The sequence below is a fragment of the Micropterus salmoides genome, unplaced genomic scaffold (genome assembly GCF_014851395.1).
Source record: "Micropterus salmoides isolate LMB-PRFRI ecotype aquatic unplaced genomic scaffold, ASM1485139v1 Ms_hic_scaffold_12, whole genome shotgun sequence".
NCBI classification, from domain to species: domain Eukaryota; kingdom Metazoa; phylum Chordata; class Actinopteri; order Centrarchiformes; family Centrarchidae; genus Micropterus; species Micropterus salmoides.
The window spans coordinates 33,151,262-33,168,091 of record NW_024040263.1 but is presented as its reverse complement, the minus strand read 5'-3'; the positions used below and the strand labels follow the sequence as shown (position 1 = coordinate 33,168,091).

Sequence of the window (16,830 nt, the reverse complement as noted above, 5' to 3'; positions counted from 1 at the left end):
AACCCGGCAGAAACAAAAACAGCGAGTCAAGTTATCGTCAAGTCGTCGAGTTGCAGCACTTTCTGGAACAGTAAGTGATTGTGGATTAATATTCAAGCACAACTTTAAAGAGAAGTAGTTAACGTTAGGGTTGCGCTTTTGTAACTCTGTTTTAGCTAACCTCGGTTTTAAAATATAACGTTAGCTAGCTAATATTTTGTTATAACAAATCAAATGAAGTTGCTGCTTCTGTCTCGCTTAGGTTGCAGATAAAATGCTGTCTACTGGAGATGTGCAAGGTTGTCTTCGTAAACTGGAAACTCTCCTGCGGGTGATAAAGTACACCGGGCATGTCGACTACAACGGGTAAGTTAAGTCTAAGTTAGGCCATTAAACTTCCCGTAAAGCTAACGTTACTTCAGGGACACAGAGGCCCTCTAACAACACACGACATAACGTTAACAGTTCATTAACCAAACAGCAACACGAGGCTGAAGTTAGCTTCCGGTTCGCAGCTGTCAAATCTGGACCAGATTGTTCCAGAAACGCTAAACTTTCTTTAAAACACACTTTCAGATTTGTGAAACATTTATTTTATTTTTGAAAATACTATAAAGGGTGATTTAACACTAACCTAGCAGAACGATAAGCAAAGTAGTTAGTTGAATATTATTGATATTGATAGACTCAGGATGAACTCAAATTGTCTAGTATGCTCAAATGGAAAGAAATTCTCATACCTTTTTTATGACACTTTTTAAATTTTTTTTTAATCTTGCTTAAATGGAACCGGTTATACTTTACCTTCTGTTTGGTTATTATGAACACCAGAATTTTATGGCCTCTGCCTCAGGTACTACGACTGACATTTGTCTTTGTTAAAGACAGTGAACTTGTCTAACATGAGCCCTAAAAGGCTCCCATGACTTTGTGTCATTCTCAGAATAACACACAAAGTCGTGTGTGTGTGTGTGTGTGTGTGGAAAGCCTTTTGTAACCACATCATTATTATTCTAGTGTAACACTGAGCAGCTACTGCACATGGGCACAGACTTGCCTTCATTCACCTTTTATTCTAAAATGGTTTGGAACCATGGATCATGCTCACCTGTGAGCTCATTGGCTTCTTGTTCAGTGTTCAGATTCTTACCATGACATACTTTTTTGCCAGAAGAGGGCCTTAGACCTTTCTTCTTTGTCCCCCACCAAAGAGCACCTTCATTACACTTTGTTGACCTTTGAGCACTCCAGACCTTTTCTTCCCTTGTACTTGTTTTTCTTTTTAATATTTTGCATTGTTGAGTAGTAACAGCACAGACATATATATCCAATACAAACAAAAAATAAAGAACAACACAGTAATGAGTATGATATGTTGGCTTGAGGGCTGGCAGGCATTCCTAATGTTTGTTATAGTGCATATCGGACCAAATTTTATTCCATAATTAATACCAAATGCACCACACCATTATAGCACATCCATCATGTAATGCATATTAGCACCATTTGAATTAGAGTCTGTTCAGATAAATATGCATTATAGAGTCTCTTTCAGTGCACATATCTGTCAAATAATCCACGTGACAACTGTTGCATAGCCGGATAACCTGTAGGTCAGTATCTTTGTTTTGTTTTGGGCCCAATATGAACAAAGAACATCTATTCCAGATTCACTTAGAGTAATATAAATATAAAATTATTTATTAAGTAGTCTGAGATTATGAAGTTAGATTGTGTTATTGACTTTGCCAGATATGTTCTTATGCAGTTCTGACACACTGTAGAAATTTGTGATTCTGTAGCGACTGATTTTGATTGTCACTCTCTGCCTTAGCACACTTGTGTGTGTGAATCTGATTTTAGCACTCCTATGAGCTGTGATTAAAATGTTTGAGCAGTGTGAACATTGCATATCAGATTATCCATTTTCTCAGTTGTCTTGTACGTTGTTGTTTCCTCACTAGCCTTTCCAAAGGAGATCCCTCTGCTTTTCTACCAATAGTGAGCTTCGCACTCACCTCCTTCTCTCCACCTATTGCTGGGCAACTCATGGCGGCGGGACTGGAGCTGACTGGCAAAACTGACCTACGATTCACTGACACTCTTTATAAGGTAACACATTCTGAGTGCTGTTTTCTCAGTTGCACAAAGACTATTGTAAAGTATAACAAAATTCTGTCAAGATGCCTGCCACTAGCCTGTAATGATCCATTCGTCTGTGTTTAGGTACTACGAGATATCTTCCACTATAAGCCTATTCTGACCAAACAGCAGTTCCTCCAGTGGGGTTTCTCTCAAAGGAAAATATCTGTCATCTGTGACGTCATTGACTTGGTTGTGCAGAAACACAACCAACTAAAGAAGGTACAGAGCCTTTCAATGGATTATTTTACATGTCTATGTGACTCTTAAATGCAGATTGCACAATCTGTAACTGTATCTGTAACATTAAAGGCAGCAAAGCATCTCTGTGTTTGGTTATAGAACAATCTGGGATTTTGGATCATAAAGATCATTAAACCACACAGTTGAACAGTTCTGTTTAGTGACACCAAATTGTTGAATTATTATAATTATTTTCCGCTGCCAGCCGACGAGGAAGCAAGTGATACACTGTTACTTTGAGTTACTTTTGTGTTGCTAAAATGCTGGATGGTTGTTGTGCTTTCGGATGCACTAATCAACGAGGAGATGAGCCTGAGCTGTGTCAGGTGAGGGATTCCCTACAAGGTAAATGTAAATATTACCGCAGTCGTGCGCTGGCAGGGACCTAGCGGTTTGTAACGGTGAAAATACTGCAGCGGGTGCTGTATATGGATCGCAAGTGCCCAACACTTGCAGTTTGTGTCTATACATATTTTTCTTGAGTTGAGAGGTGATCCAAATAAAATTTAACAGCGTTTCTACAAGGGAGTCCGGTGTGAGCCGCTATCTTGGTCTGTTGTTTTGCCCTCCAGGTCAACGCGTATGTCATGTGACAGAAAACTATGAATAAAACTAAAGTGAGTAGTGATCACATCACTCAGTATGCAAATTTGCAGTTAGTATCCTATTAAACTCGATCCATCTCTATGGATGCACTGATGGGTGCGGAGTGAGACCTGTAGGCCTCCTACGCCGGTCTCCAGCCCATCCTCCGAAGAGGTCTCACCTTCTTCGGTCACCTGTCTGGCCTCAGGTGAGGCCCTGTTCTCTCTGTCGTCCTCAAGCACGACGACCTAATCTTAGTCTCCTGCCTGATCTGCCTGACTTGCTCGGTCGTCCTCCGGGACGGCCTCCTGAACTCTGTGGCCCCCCTCTTCTACTCGGCCTGTTGGGTCGTCCTCCGGGACAGCCTCCTGAACTCTGTGGCCCTCCTGGTCTGCCCGGCCTCATGGATCGTCCCCCGGGAAGACCACCTGAACTGCCTTGCCCTGCCTGTATTTGGCCCATTGAGGACAGGGCTGATGTGGTCGTGCTTGCGCACCCTCAACAGGATCAGCGCTGTTTTAGATTTACTGCAGCTTCTGGAAGCTTTTGCCAGGGATCCCGGTGAGAAGTGCATTGCTGTAGTCCAGCCTGGAGGAGTCAAAGGTGTGGACAAGCTTTTCCGATTGAGTGTGGGACTGAGTTTGGGCATGTTCTTGAGGTGGAAGAAGAAGGTCTTGCGCAGATGTTTGATGTGAGCCTAGAGGGTCAGATGAGATTCCATTCTAACACCCAGGTTGGCGGCTGATGTTGAAAGTGGAATATCCTGGCAAGAGAAGGTGATGCTGGTGAGGATGGACGAGTGGCCCTTGTTGGGGTGCCGACTAAGATGAAAGTATCAGGATTGATGCAACACGGACCTTTTCTGTTGAGTGGCAGTATCCACTATATCAATTTTCGGATGCCCCAAAAATATATATTTAAATAACTAAATTAATATCATTAATGTGTGGACTAGGAAAATCTTTAGTTGGACAGGGACAGGAATGGGGACGCTTCAGAACATGCCTGAGAATCCTCTAGTTTTTAAGTAATTCAGTGATAGCACACAGCAAAAAACTGTTATTAGTTCATTTGACTAACTTAATTTTCCAAAATGTAAACAAATATCCTCCAATCTATGTTTCACACAAGTAAAGACTTTTACATTTGACATTTTTCTAAATACCTTATTGAGAGAGATACACACAATAATACAACATAAAAGTGCAGGACACGCGGTAGAAGACCCATTCACTACAGTAATGTTACTTACTGTGGTCTAACTGTTAGAATGTGTGGAAACAATCTCATTTATAATATTCAGATGTATCATGTCAGCGAAATGCAGTGGATGGATTCAACATCAAGCTGATAAAATATTACTGTAACGTTGCAGTGTGATGCTGTCTCCGGTGTGTCAGTCTCTGTTTTGGCTCACTCATTAGTTCGTGGACACGCACAAGCACACGCTTGGGACAGTAGTGGCTGCAATCTGAAACCTTTCTGATGGAGGCCACTGAAAAGTACACGTGGCCCCTTGAACCATTGTGTGGCTTTGTTTAATTCTGGTGTTGGTCTTGGAATGTGTAGATGAGGCCCTTACAGGGAGCTGTTGAGACATCATGTTAAGTGGAACCAGGTGTTCTTGTACATGATATAAGTAACTTCAGAGCATGGACCAAGTATGTTCAGATCATACTATACGAGTTGCTTTTTAGGGCTGAACGATTTGGGGGGAAAAAATCTAATTGCGATATTTCTGCCAGATATTGCGATAACGATTCGATTTGCCATTTATTATTATTTTTTTTAAGTTTTGCTAAAGTTCAATATTCTCTGCCGGTCTATTTTTGATGGAAGCCGCGTCAAGCAGCACAGAGCAGATGAACCAGGCAGGAAGTCAGACACAGAACGGCATAGAGAATCCAGTTGATTTTCAAAATAAAACACCCTTTGCAGACTCTTGATCGTACATCAACAATAAACACAGTTTCAACCAGTGTTGGGGTAGTTACTCAAAAAAAGGTAATGGATTACACATTACTAGTTGTTTTTTTTTTTTTTTTTTTTAAGTAATGCCTTACTTTGCCTCACTGCTGAAAGTAATTAGTTACACTACTAGTTACATTACTTTTGGATTACTGCATAACATAACCTGTGATGCACAATAACAATAAAGTTACACCTCATGTATGCCCAGATCAACACAAATCTTTATTATAATGAAGAAATACACAGGATCTCTCTTTTATGCTCTTTAATACCACAAAGCTGACAACAAAGATGTGAACATCAGCCAAACATTTGTCAAGAGAAGAACAAGGCTAGAGTACAGTAGCCTACTATAATGCTTAAAACTTTATTTGGACAGTTCATTGGAAACATTTATTTCTTTTCTCCGTGAGAGGGAAGAATTTAGAAAGTTGCGTGGCGCTGTGGAGAACCCCTTAGCTGCAGTAGTGCATAGATCATGTGTAATATTCATCCAGCCAGAGGGAATAATCCAAGAGATCGCAGAGCCACCGGCCCACTGCGGATGGTCGGTGATCGTTCCCTCTGGCTGGATGAAGTCTGACGCTCCACATGATCCATAATGATAGAGAAATATAGAGGTTCATTTCAAAGCATGTGGTCAATATTATAGAGACCCCCCCCCCCCCCCCCCCAGAATATCACAAATCATGCTTTTAGGGGAGCTGATGTCTTATTAAGGGGAGCTAATCTCACCCTTAAATTACTGCAAATACAGATGAAAGTAATCTGATGACAGTAATGCATTTGGTCACCTGTCTGTCTACGTTACTCCCAACACTGGTTAAAACAGGCAAAAAAAGAAACAATTTAACTACGTAGCCTACTTGACCATAGTAGAAGAACAAAAATCAAGGACAACTGAACAAATAAGCAAAATCTGTATGTCAGTAAAATCAGACAGGCAAATGCTCCATGAGGATATGAGTGGAACCAAACAGGCTCACAGACAGCAGTAGTTGAAGCACACAAAATTGCAAATTAACAACACATCAACAACGTGTAGGCTAAACGCTTCGCTGCTGAAACACTTCAGTGTGAGTTGACACCGGACAAAATTGCAGCACAGCCGCTGCCTGTGTCGGTTCCACCAGCACAATTATCCCATGTTTTCATCTAGTTTCGTTTGTTGTTGTAAAATGCACACGCCCTGTGAGCATGACCATAACAGGAGGCGCACGGCGCTTGTGATTGGCGAACAGATCTGTCACACAAGGATGACAACGGAATCAATTTGTAACTGCGTCAGATGCACTGTATAATTAACCTACATTGTAATCGCCGTCTTCACGATTAGCTAATCGCATTCTTTTATATCGCAATTTCAAGTAGAAAACGATTTATCGTTCAGCCCTATTGCTTTTTATGATAGGATGAAAGTTCTTTGGGCAGATGGCCAAGCAAATGTAGTTATTGTCTTGAAATGCTATAAAAGTGTATCATATTAACATCTGAGAGTTGCACCCCTGACTGACTTTGGGTTAAAGTTGTGGTCTCCTTGTAATTACAATCAATTACTTCAACTCCTGTGTGTTTTGCGCTTATTTCATTATGTGTTGAGAGTTTGCAGGCGCTTTCCACAACCGTTTACATGCAGGAGAGACTCTCTCTTCCACAGACTCTCCAAACTAATTAAACATCAGTTCCAGAAAAAAATGACAGCAGGTTGATCAGATTGAGGTGGTTTAGTTACCGAAGAGCAGATGTGTAAGAACCTACTATCATCTGCAAAATATCCCACAGAATTATGGCTACTGAAGCCAGCAGTAGCTCACATACCCCTTAGTCTAAAACCACCCCCAGTGCCGAATGAAGAATGCATAAAACCATATAAAAAAGTGTTACAAGACATTTGAAGTCTTGAGATTAAAGTTCTCTGTCACTATAATGGATTTCCATTTATCGCATTCAAGAGAGGCCATGTATGAGTGTAGATCTGAAAGGGTAAAAAAACATATGGGATGTAGGAATCTACATATCATAGGAAGCTGATTTGTATAGACATAAAATCTACTGTGAGGTTTTTTTCATTATATTCATTTTCGGCTTCGGCCAAGAATTTTCATTTCAGTGCATCCCTACTTCTAAATAAAGGCCTGGTATTCTCTGGCCTCTGCAGGTGAGAGAAAGTTAATCAGTCTCACTTGCGTTTTTTTCAGGTTAGGCCTGCATCCTTTGGTTGTTGGACAACCAAAGCTTTTCAGTGTTTCCCCTAGGATGGAGTTGTAGCAGTGGAGGTGAAGGAAAAATTTTTTTTGTGCGCGTAGTATGTCTGAATAGAAAACCCCAACACAACATGTCTCAGCAGTATTGTTCTTGTGTCCATGAGCATGCGATGGACATTAGAATTGTTCAAATTTCAATGTTTTCCCAGTTTAATGTGCGCTTTAGGGGAATGTTTTGGTGTTGGTCGTGGTAGTTATGGTCAGGGGTTTGGGGGTCCTCCCCCAAGAAAATTTCAAGTTTTCCAATGAAAAATATTTAAAAATTCATATTGGCCAAATTTTTTCACCATTTCTTTGAACATTTCTTTGTGATATTTATCTGTATAGACATTAATAAAAATTAAAAAAATAGGAAACATGAGAAACAACTTCCCTTCTGGGGTGCATTTTATTTGCACACTAAAATCCAAAAAAACATATCCTCATTAGCTTAAAAGGACTAGTTTGGACCACTAATTAACTTTACTAACCTCAGGTCCTCCAGTCACCACCGTCCTTTCTTTTCCTAATATTATATTACATTTATTCATTTAGCTGACGCTTTTATCCAAAGCGACTTACAATTGCTATACATGTCAGAGTTTAAGTGTCTTGCTCACGGACACAATGGTGGATGTCTCTCTTCCACACCAAAGGCAAGCATCTTATCTATACGCCATCACCACCCCGCTGAACCAGTCTGTACAGGACAGAGCTGTAGACTAATAAATTGAGCTAATATCATCAACACATCAATGAACTGGTTCACATCATACCTGCATGGCCACACTCAGTTTGTACAACTTAAAAATGTTCAATCACAACCCTCCCCAGTCACCAGTGGTGTTCCTCAGGGATCAGTCCTTGGTTCTATTCTCAGGAAATATAATATCCAATTTCACTGCCATGCTGATGACACCCAGCTCTAATTATCTACCAAACCTACGGCTATGCTCCCTCTGTCTTCTCTAACTGAATGCTTAGATGAAGTTAAAACCTGGTTCACTCAAAACTTCCTCAAACAAAATGGTGATAAAACTGAAGTTCTTCTTGTTGGCTCCAAATCCACCCTAGCAAAATGTCCAAATTTCGCTCTCCTCATAGACAATTCCACTGTCCCCTCCTCCTCCCATGTCAAGAGTCTTGATGTCATCCTCGACAGTACTTTCCTTTGAAAAACACATTAATAATCTTACCTGGTCTGCTTATTTCCACTTACGCACGATAAACCGTCTTCGTCCTTCACTTACAACATAACACTGCTACTCTCATTCACGCTATTGTCACTTCCCGTATTGATTACTGTAACTCCCTTCTTTCTGGTCTACCTCGTAAATTTCATTCATAAACTGGTCCAAAACTCTGCTGCCTGTAATATCACCAGAACCCCAGTCTCTGAACACATTACTCCACTTCTAAAACAACTGTACTGGCTCCCTGTCAAATACTGAATTGATTTTAAAGTTCTTCTCCTCACCTTCAAAGCACTCCATAATCTTGCTCCTCCTTATCTCTCTGAACTCCTTCAGCCCTACATCCATCCAGAACTCTCCGATCCTCTTCTTCCTCACTACTTTCCATTCCTCCTGCCCGCATGTCCACAATGGGGTTCAGAGCCTTTAGCTATTGTGCACCTCACCATAGGAACTCCCTCCCTCTATTCATCCGTACGACGTCCCTACCTTGTTTTTTTTCTTGTTATTGTATTTGCCTCCTTGAAATGTATTGAGTGCTATGAAAGGCACGCACAAATAAAATGAAATATTATTATTATTATTAAGACATAGCAGCCAAGACGTAGCCTACTGTATAAGCTTTCCTGCTCAGCTACATAGTCTGAAGGGGAGGGTAAGATGTTAGCTAACTTAGCACAAAGTGGCTTCACTTTTACAGCAGTTGGGGAAACAACAGACTTTTCTTGGTCTTGAGAAGCTAACACACCATAGCCGACACAGTACATTTACTGCCAGAATATTTTCCTCCTCTCACGTTCACCATCACTTTCTGCCCCTCGGACAATCAAACACAAGAGTTACATTGCTCTTACAGGCTAAAAGCACCTGTCACGTAGATGTCCTTTGAAGAATGAAGAGAGGAAGCGAGCCAAGCGATGAGTGTTAATGTGTTCGCATAGTGTGTGAGTGAATATCAGTAGTGCATTGATATAATAGGCCTAATGATTGTGTGTGAAATTTTAGCAGCGGGGCATTACCGCTCCTGAATGCATATAGGGGAAACATTGCTTTTAACGAATGGATGGTCGTAATAGCCGGTACAGCCATTACGCTTGGCGTTAAATTAAATCCCACAGATCTAAAATGAATCATGTGTTCTATCTGTTTGTTGACATTAATTAAGTTTAGAGGAGACCTGAAATATCAAAGCAGACAAAAAAACATTCAACAAACAGCAATTCTATATCGTGTGTTTGTGTGTGTGTTGTAGCCCAGAGTCAGATGTCCAGCCTCGTACAAGGATGGCAAAGGACAAGTTCATCCGACGCTGACTAATGCAGACACTGTAAGTATATTGTAGCTCTATACCACCACTAAAAGTACACGGTACTGTATACTATTGCGCAGCACTCAATGATAATATAATAACTTAAGCACGTGACCTCTAAAATGCAGCAATGCCTACAGTTCTACGGTGGCCCAGAGATGTCAAGCCAAATACAAAAGCCACAATGCTAATACGAAAGCCACAACGGAAATGGACCAGAGCGGAAGTTGACAACGAAAGACACGTTTAGTAATAGCGGATTACTTCAAATGGCACATGTCTACACAGTAGTACAGCGAGTCCTGGATAAAAAAAAACTTTATAATGTGACTTTTTTCCACATAATAATGTCTGCCAAATGAGTACATGGAAAAGGAACGTTCTTGCCTGTTTGATGAATAAGTAAGACGTTCTGGTCAAATAATATACAGCGGGATATTTGTGTGAATTAAACAGTGTACATTAGCTTCACTTAAAGCCAGAGACTGAAGGAGGTTACCATGGAGACAACTGAAATCATTTTGTCCAAGCATAAAACTCTGTCGAGTAACACTCATCAGAAGAGTTGAGTGCCCTGGGCATGCACTGCACGACTTTAGAAATCTTGTTTTATTCCAAATCACACTTTAGTTACACCATTAATTAGAATCACCAATAATCTATTTTTCATTGTAATTAGTACTATTATTTACATTAAAAAGATAAACTGACTTAAAGTAACATGTTTTCCTAGTGAGCAAAATGTGGGACCACGTAATAAGCACGTAGTAATTGCTCTGTGGTAACCAGAGACTCCTTGCGTTTTGTCTATTTCTTAAGTTAATGTGCACAGACAGTTTAATTCACACAAATCTCGCTGTATATTATTTGACCAAACCGGGCAAGAACATTTAGTCATTTGGCCGACACAATTATGCGATGGTGTTCTATCCAGGATTCAAACCCGGATCTGATGAATGCGGGCCGTCCACACTGCTGCTGTACTACTGAGTAGACATGTACTATTTGAAGTAATCGGCTCTTACTAAAGAAAAAAAGTAAGTTGGCTTTTCAAATATACAGATACCTAGCTAACAAGCCAATATGACCGCTACACAAAACAAACCACATGCCTATTATGAATGGATTTGTTCTCAGCAAGTTTTTTTTGTAAATGCAATCAGCTGGCAAAAGACCTGCGGGCCATGAATGTGCTCCTGCCATAGGGTGTGTTTGGTTACCTGAAAGTCACTGAAACCTTTAGCTGGCACAAGGTCACGGGCACATTAAAGCTATGTTGAAGTCACTGGATATATGGGAGCATTAACAAGGATATCAAAGGGTAACTGACAGTAGGGAGGAGGGTGAGGTGTGATGCGTGAGTAAGGTGAATGATTAGAAATGTGATTCTGTGAAATAAATGTCTGTAGTTGAATGGCATTGTGTTTTTGTGTGTTTCAGGTATCTGAGAGGCCATTTCTTGTGAATCACATTGAAAATCCCTTGACTTTTCCCACAGACTCTTCCCATGTGGAAGCATTCTCCTCCCACAGTGTAACCTACACCTCTCACACTGGTTTATACTCCCCCAATTCTCCTGGAATGGGGATCAGAGAGCTGGGAGGAGGGCAGAAGGACAAGGATGACATTCTTTGTGTAAGCTTTTTTTTTCTTTATCTTCTTACAGGGTTCAAAGTTTTCTGGCAATGCCGCGGGGCTGTTTCAGATTCTAAAATACATTATTATATGTCAATGGAAAATATTCATGCATATTTTTTAACTTGCATAACAAGAACAAAGCTGTATATTTATGGATACAGCCATAAGGAGCTCTATATGTTGTACTAATAAAGTAGACCTACTTTAATAAGCTTTGAAAGTTGTGCTTGGACTTGGATACAATTATCAGACTACGTGTCCGAATGAGAAGACGCTGAGTAAATACGGCATTTCTCCACCATTTAGACCGAAACCTTTTAGATTTAGTGTTATGGTCTTTCTGAAATGGATCACAACATGCGCTACATCTGTCATACAAGTCCAGCTGGACGGCTGTGGCTCAGGGGGAGAGCGGTCATCCACTTATCGCAAGGTCGGTGGTTTGATCTCCGGCTCCCCCCAGAAACTCAAAGTGTCCTTGAGCAAGAACCCCAAATTGCTCCCTGCTGTGAATGTGTATGAATGAGTTAATTCCTGTTTCTGGTGGGTAGTTGGCACCTTAGCTTCTGCTCATCAGTGTATGAATGTGATGGGGTGAATGTGATGTAAAGCATTTTGAGTGGTTTGAAAGGCTAGAAAGGCGCTTTACAAATACAGACCATTTACCATTACCATGAGCCCCCCCCCCCCCCCCCCCCCCCCCCAAATACCCCTCCACTTCTTCCTCAGGAGCCCCCAGAGGCCTGTTGAAACAGAGTGGCTCAAGGATTGCAGTAGATGTGGCACAGTATACTCAACCTACGTGAAATACATAAGTCATCTCTTGACATAACATAAAACATATATATGCAGTAATTAATAACTATATATTTTCACTGATATGGAAAATACTTTAATTAAATGAATCAATTAGTCATTGATGAAACTGAATGCAATAAAACAATAATTATCTAATAGTTTAGAATGTTGTACCTCAGATTTGTTAAGTGATCCACTGTTTGGCATCAAGTGTCATTTTCTGACCATAAAGAAAAGTTTAAAACCACAATTAACCATCTGTTGTTTTTTTTTTTAAACAGAACAATCTGCCTTTAAACTCGAAAGAAATAATGATTTAACATTTATCCTGAAAATTATCAATATCGAATGATATATATAATATCTTTTTATCGTGATAACATTTTCTTGCCTTATCGCCCAGCCCAATAGAGTTAAACTTCAGTTAAACCACTTTGCCAATATGATTTAAATAAAAAGGGTGCTGTGACATAGTCCACTTCTCATACAATGGAAATGGTAAAGATTGATTATCTTTGTATATTTCACCAGCAGTAAAGATGATGTAAATGGAAATTATGAATATTTTGTTAAACTACGTTTGTTTAAAAAATGTGCTGCAGCTTTCACCATAACAGAATTTTATTTTTTTTTATCTAGAAAGGTAACTTGTTGTTTAAACATGGATCAAAGCCTCTGCCTGTTACTTAATTCGAGTGCTTCCTAGAATCTGGTTTGAGTTTTTGTACTACTACTTTCCAGAGGAGTTTGAATACATGCCATTATAAAATGTCATGTAACTTCATGTCTTTTCTGTCTTTCAGTCATCAGAGACAGAAGGAAGGCTCTCGGCACTGGAAGCTCAACAAGAGAGTCTTTTGTCAGGGCTAGACAGGCTCAGTGTCCTGGAGAAACGCCTGGAGGAACTTGAGAGACAGAGAAACACAGAAAAGGTTGATAACACACATTCTTTACTCTACTTCTTTAATAACTTCTTTTAATAGATTTTTCTAATTACACATGAAGCAAAGGAAATTGAATACAACATGAAATTGCCCTCACCTTTTCTATTTATCTTATCCAATTCCAGAATGAAGCACAAGTCATCACCATATCCAGAGAGAGCTGGGAAAATCTTATGAGCCGAGTCCTGTTACTGGAAACTAAACTAGAACTCAGCAATAAACAGGTAGGACAAGTGATTTCTTCTCCGTGTAGAATGTAGTTACTGTTTCTGCCTGTTATAGTGTCGATCCTCTATATTAAACACGTGTAGTCGTATAGTTCGTAAACAAATTGCCAATCAAAGCAAGAGCACTGTGTTGTGTATATGATGAAAAACTGTGATTCTACGGAGGAAATTAGCTTGCAACAGCTGAAGTACACGGTACACAATATATAAAGGTAAAAGCAAGTTATTGTGGGATTATGTAAGGATACTGTATGCTGACAGCAATTTTAACACATTGTTTTAAAAGTGTTCTGTTGTCCTATTATAGCATCTACCGTAAAACCTAAATTAATCCTCTGGGCTTTTATATCCTTAAACCACTGAACTCACCCAGCCTACATTTGGGACAGGCTTTAATCCCCCTCACACAAAACTAGCAGAGAAAGGAAATAGGATACTATCAAATTGTTTATTTTAACCAGTATGACTATTACTTGTATAACAATTAGGCCTTTTTTTTCCTTGTTTACCATGACAGTAAATCAGAATTCTTTCCGTAAAAAATTAACAGGGTTAAACTGTGGAGAGTCTAACGGATCTAACGATGTGTAGCATGTCCATACTGACCGCTTAGAACTAGCTCAAGCTGGTGACCCAATGGACTTTAAAGAGGTGTTATACATTCAGAGAACTCTAATTGAGACTTGCCTTTATTTATCAAAATGTGTAGCCACACCAGGACAGTAAAAGGGACAGGTGTGTAATTGGGTCTCTGCTTTTAATTGAAGTTTTACGTTGTTAAACTGAATATGATCAATACAAATCATACCAATGGAAGTGATCCCTGTTGCTGCTACCAGGACAATAGAGCGTTGAGTATTTTATTATGTCATCCATGCGCATGTTTTAAAAATACAGGTTATCCCATTCAGCTATAGACTGTCAGACAGAATTACTGGATCTTCTCTGAATGAATGAAATTAACTTCTGTTGCTGTACGGTGTTACCTGCCTGGAATTCCTCCAGCGGGAGGCGTCTAAGAGTCATCAAAAAGAAAGTCAGTGCCCAAAACCCACGAGCGCTAAAGGAGGTTGAGTTATGAATATCAAATCAAAGAATTTCAGTCTAATGCTCCATCCTTCTCGCATTGTGAAGGAATGTCACTGCACTTACCAGATTAGCCAGGAGTAAATTCTGTCCATAGTTAGAAGTGAAGCTGCAGTTTTGGGAACCTTCACGGGTGGTTAAAAATGTGATTTAGCTTCAAACTAGCACTGAGTCAGTTTTCAGGTTTTCACCCTGGACTAAGAATATTTTTAAACAAAATGATATTTCTATTGTCTCTCTTTGCTTTCTCACCTCTCTCTCTTAGTTAAGTGTCCCACCAGCATGTCCGTCGTCAAGCTCCTCCTATTCTTCCAGCTCAGTGTCTGATGCTTTATAGGTGAGACAGCAGAGGACGTTTTTGTTACTTTAATTGCTGTGTTGTAAACATTTGGGGCATATGGTTTTGATTTAGCGTTCTCCTTTTCCCTTCTGACAGACCAATGTTGCATTCAATTCAATGGCCAAATCTGTTTTTTTGTCTGTTCCAAGTCAGTGCCGAACCTTTTCTTCCAACAAGACTACAGTCCTAACCATTTTAGCTTTGATTCCTTCCACAGTGGCTTTTTAGTTAATAACCTTATTCCAATCAGGGCCTTTGCGTCTCCAGACTTTAATCTTATCGTTTCTTGATCTTGCAGATAACCTCCACTCTGCTGAAGAACACTAAATGCTCCACAACACCCTGCAAATAAATGATGACCCATGATCTTAGTTTGGTTTAATGTAATGTCACACCGCAATTTTGCCACTTTTTGGTATTAATGCATTATTGATTTTCATTTTTATGTACTTATTAGCTTTCTTTATTTTCCAATAAGTTCCTTTTAGCTGCAGATAAACTCCTGCAGGTGTTTTTAACTGAAGTCTCAAGTGTAATTACTGTAGAGGAAGAAATATTATCATGAAAATGAAGTCCCCGGCTGATAAGACTACAGAAGATGAATTCCAAAATGAAATTCTATTCTGCCTCTGTGAATGTGTTTGTTTTTTCATCTGTTAACAATATGGTTGCGGCCATGTTATTATTTTTTTTTTAACCCAAGAAATATTAAAAGTTGTATACATTTGGTTTAACAAATGTGTAGGCTATGTGAGTGTATGTGTGCATTTCATCAAATGTGAAATAAGTAATATTTTAACATCTAAAATAGATATCTACATATGTTCAGTCAATTTGAACATAGACATTTTCAACTGCAAATCACCAAAATCATTATTAATGGGTCAAGTTTTCTGAGCTGTCAGTGCAAGACTCCCGGGAGGGTCTCTGTTTTACACCGATGATGTTGGTGCTCAAACGCTGTCAAGATGGACGCTGTTTACTAAATGTCAGATGTCATTTGTCTTTAAACAAATAAGGTGCTTTTTACCAGCAGTATTCCCTTTTACACAGTAGCAATAAAATATGTTGTGTAAATCTCAAAGTAAACAGTGTAATCAAAACAAATATTAAACCAAAGCATTACCTTTTATCCAGCTTGTTAAAACAAGTCAGAGTCCAGAAGTCCAGACCTTCTGAGCAGCAAGTTAACATATAGGCTATAATATATAATAATATAATAATATATCTGTTTTCTTCTTTGTTTGTTTTTTTCTGAACAGGTATCGGCAGAAACATTTTTCTTTTATCAGGGAGCAACATAAACGGTCTATGACCGATCCTCGCTGTTTTGAGTTTCTGGAATCTATTACTGTTTACTAAATAGGACAGCTAGTACAGCTGTGTAATGCACCGAAGCCGTTGCCATGGTTACTTTCCGTAGAGCGCCTGGCGTTTACTCGCGGATCACTTGTCTCCTGTCATATCACTGGAGGGCAGAGCAACCCTGCGTTGGGATTTTAAGAACATTCCTACATCTGACATCTTCCCCAGTACTAATCACCATGCATCCACTGCGCTGTGGCATTTGATCGCTTGTCTTGTTTTTGTTTATCTGCTTCTCCCACACGCTGCATCCAGCGTAGTCTGCCGAAGCCTCCCTCCGCTGGTTATTTGGATGGTTGATTTGCAGGCTGATCAACATCCCGCCCCTCCTGTGACCCAGAGTTTGACTGGATGTGTATTCAGAGCCAGTAAGCAACGGACTTTCAAAATAATAATAATAATAAAAACTATGTTAACGTGATAAGAGGCAAGATGTATCACTCCATAGCTAAAACGAAGCACACAGGGTGAAAAGAGGAGCTGCAGCAATGTGACAGAAAATGTGGTTTTTAAAAATTAAACCATGTAAACCTGTTCTGGTACAAACCCTAAATAAGATTATGAACCTGAAAATCAGCAGAATACCCACTCTTTAATGTTTACATTGAGATTTACACGAAATATTTTATCGCTACTGTGTAAAGGGAATACTGCTGGGAAAAATAGCCTTATTTGTTTTAAGTGTTTGCAAACCACATTATTGCACTTTTGTGTATATAGCAAGACATTTTAATTAAAACTGCACAATACACTACTTTAGAATTCAT

General features: G+C 39.7%; 1 protein-coding gene across 1 annotated transcript; it reads left to right on the top strand.

Annotated features, from left to right (window-relative positions):
• On the top strand, window positions 1-15,436 carry cep44 (centrosomal protein 44). The gene is made up of 10 exons (XM_038714626.1): window positions 1-70; window positions 242-345; window positions 1,944-2,091; window positions 2,206-2,343; window positions 9,609-9,683; window positions 11,106-11,300; window positions 12,905-13,033; window positions 13,171-13,269; window positions 14,624-14,695; window positions 14,997-15,436. The coding sequence occupies exons 2-9, from the start codon at window positions 254-256 to the stop codon at window positions 14,693-14,695; spliced, it is 948 nt and encodes a 315-aa protein (XP_038570554.1). The 5' UTR covers window positions 1-70; window positions 242-253; the 3' UTR covers window positions 14,997-15,436.
• Window positions 15,437-16,830: the final 1,394 nt, after the last annotated feature.

Bases quoted from the DNA above. Each gene is read 5' to 3' on its own strand.
- cep44 (XM_038714626.1), top strand. From the start codon at position 254: ATGCTGTCTACTGGAGATGTGCAAGGTTGTCTTCGTAAACTGGAAACT. The intron at 2,092-2,205 runs GTAACACATTCT...GTCTGTGTTTAG, and splicing joins TCACTGACACTCTTTATAAG to GTACTACGAGATATCTTCCA. The intron at 11,301-12,904 runs GTAAGCTTTTTT...TCTGTCTTTCAG, and splicing joins ACAAGGATGACATTCTTTGT to TCATCAGAGACAGAAGGAAG.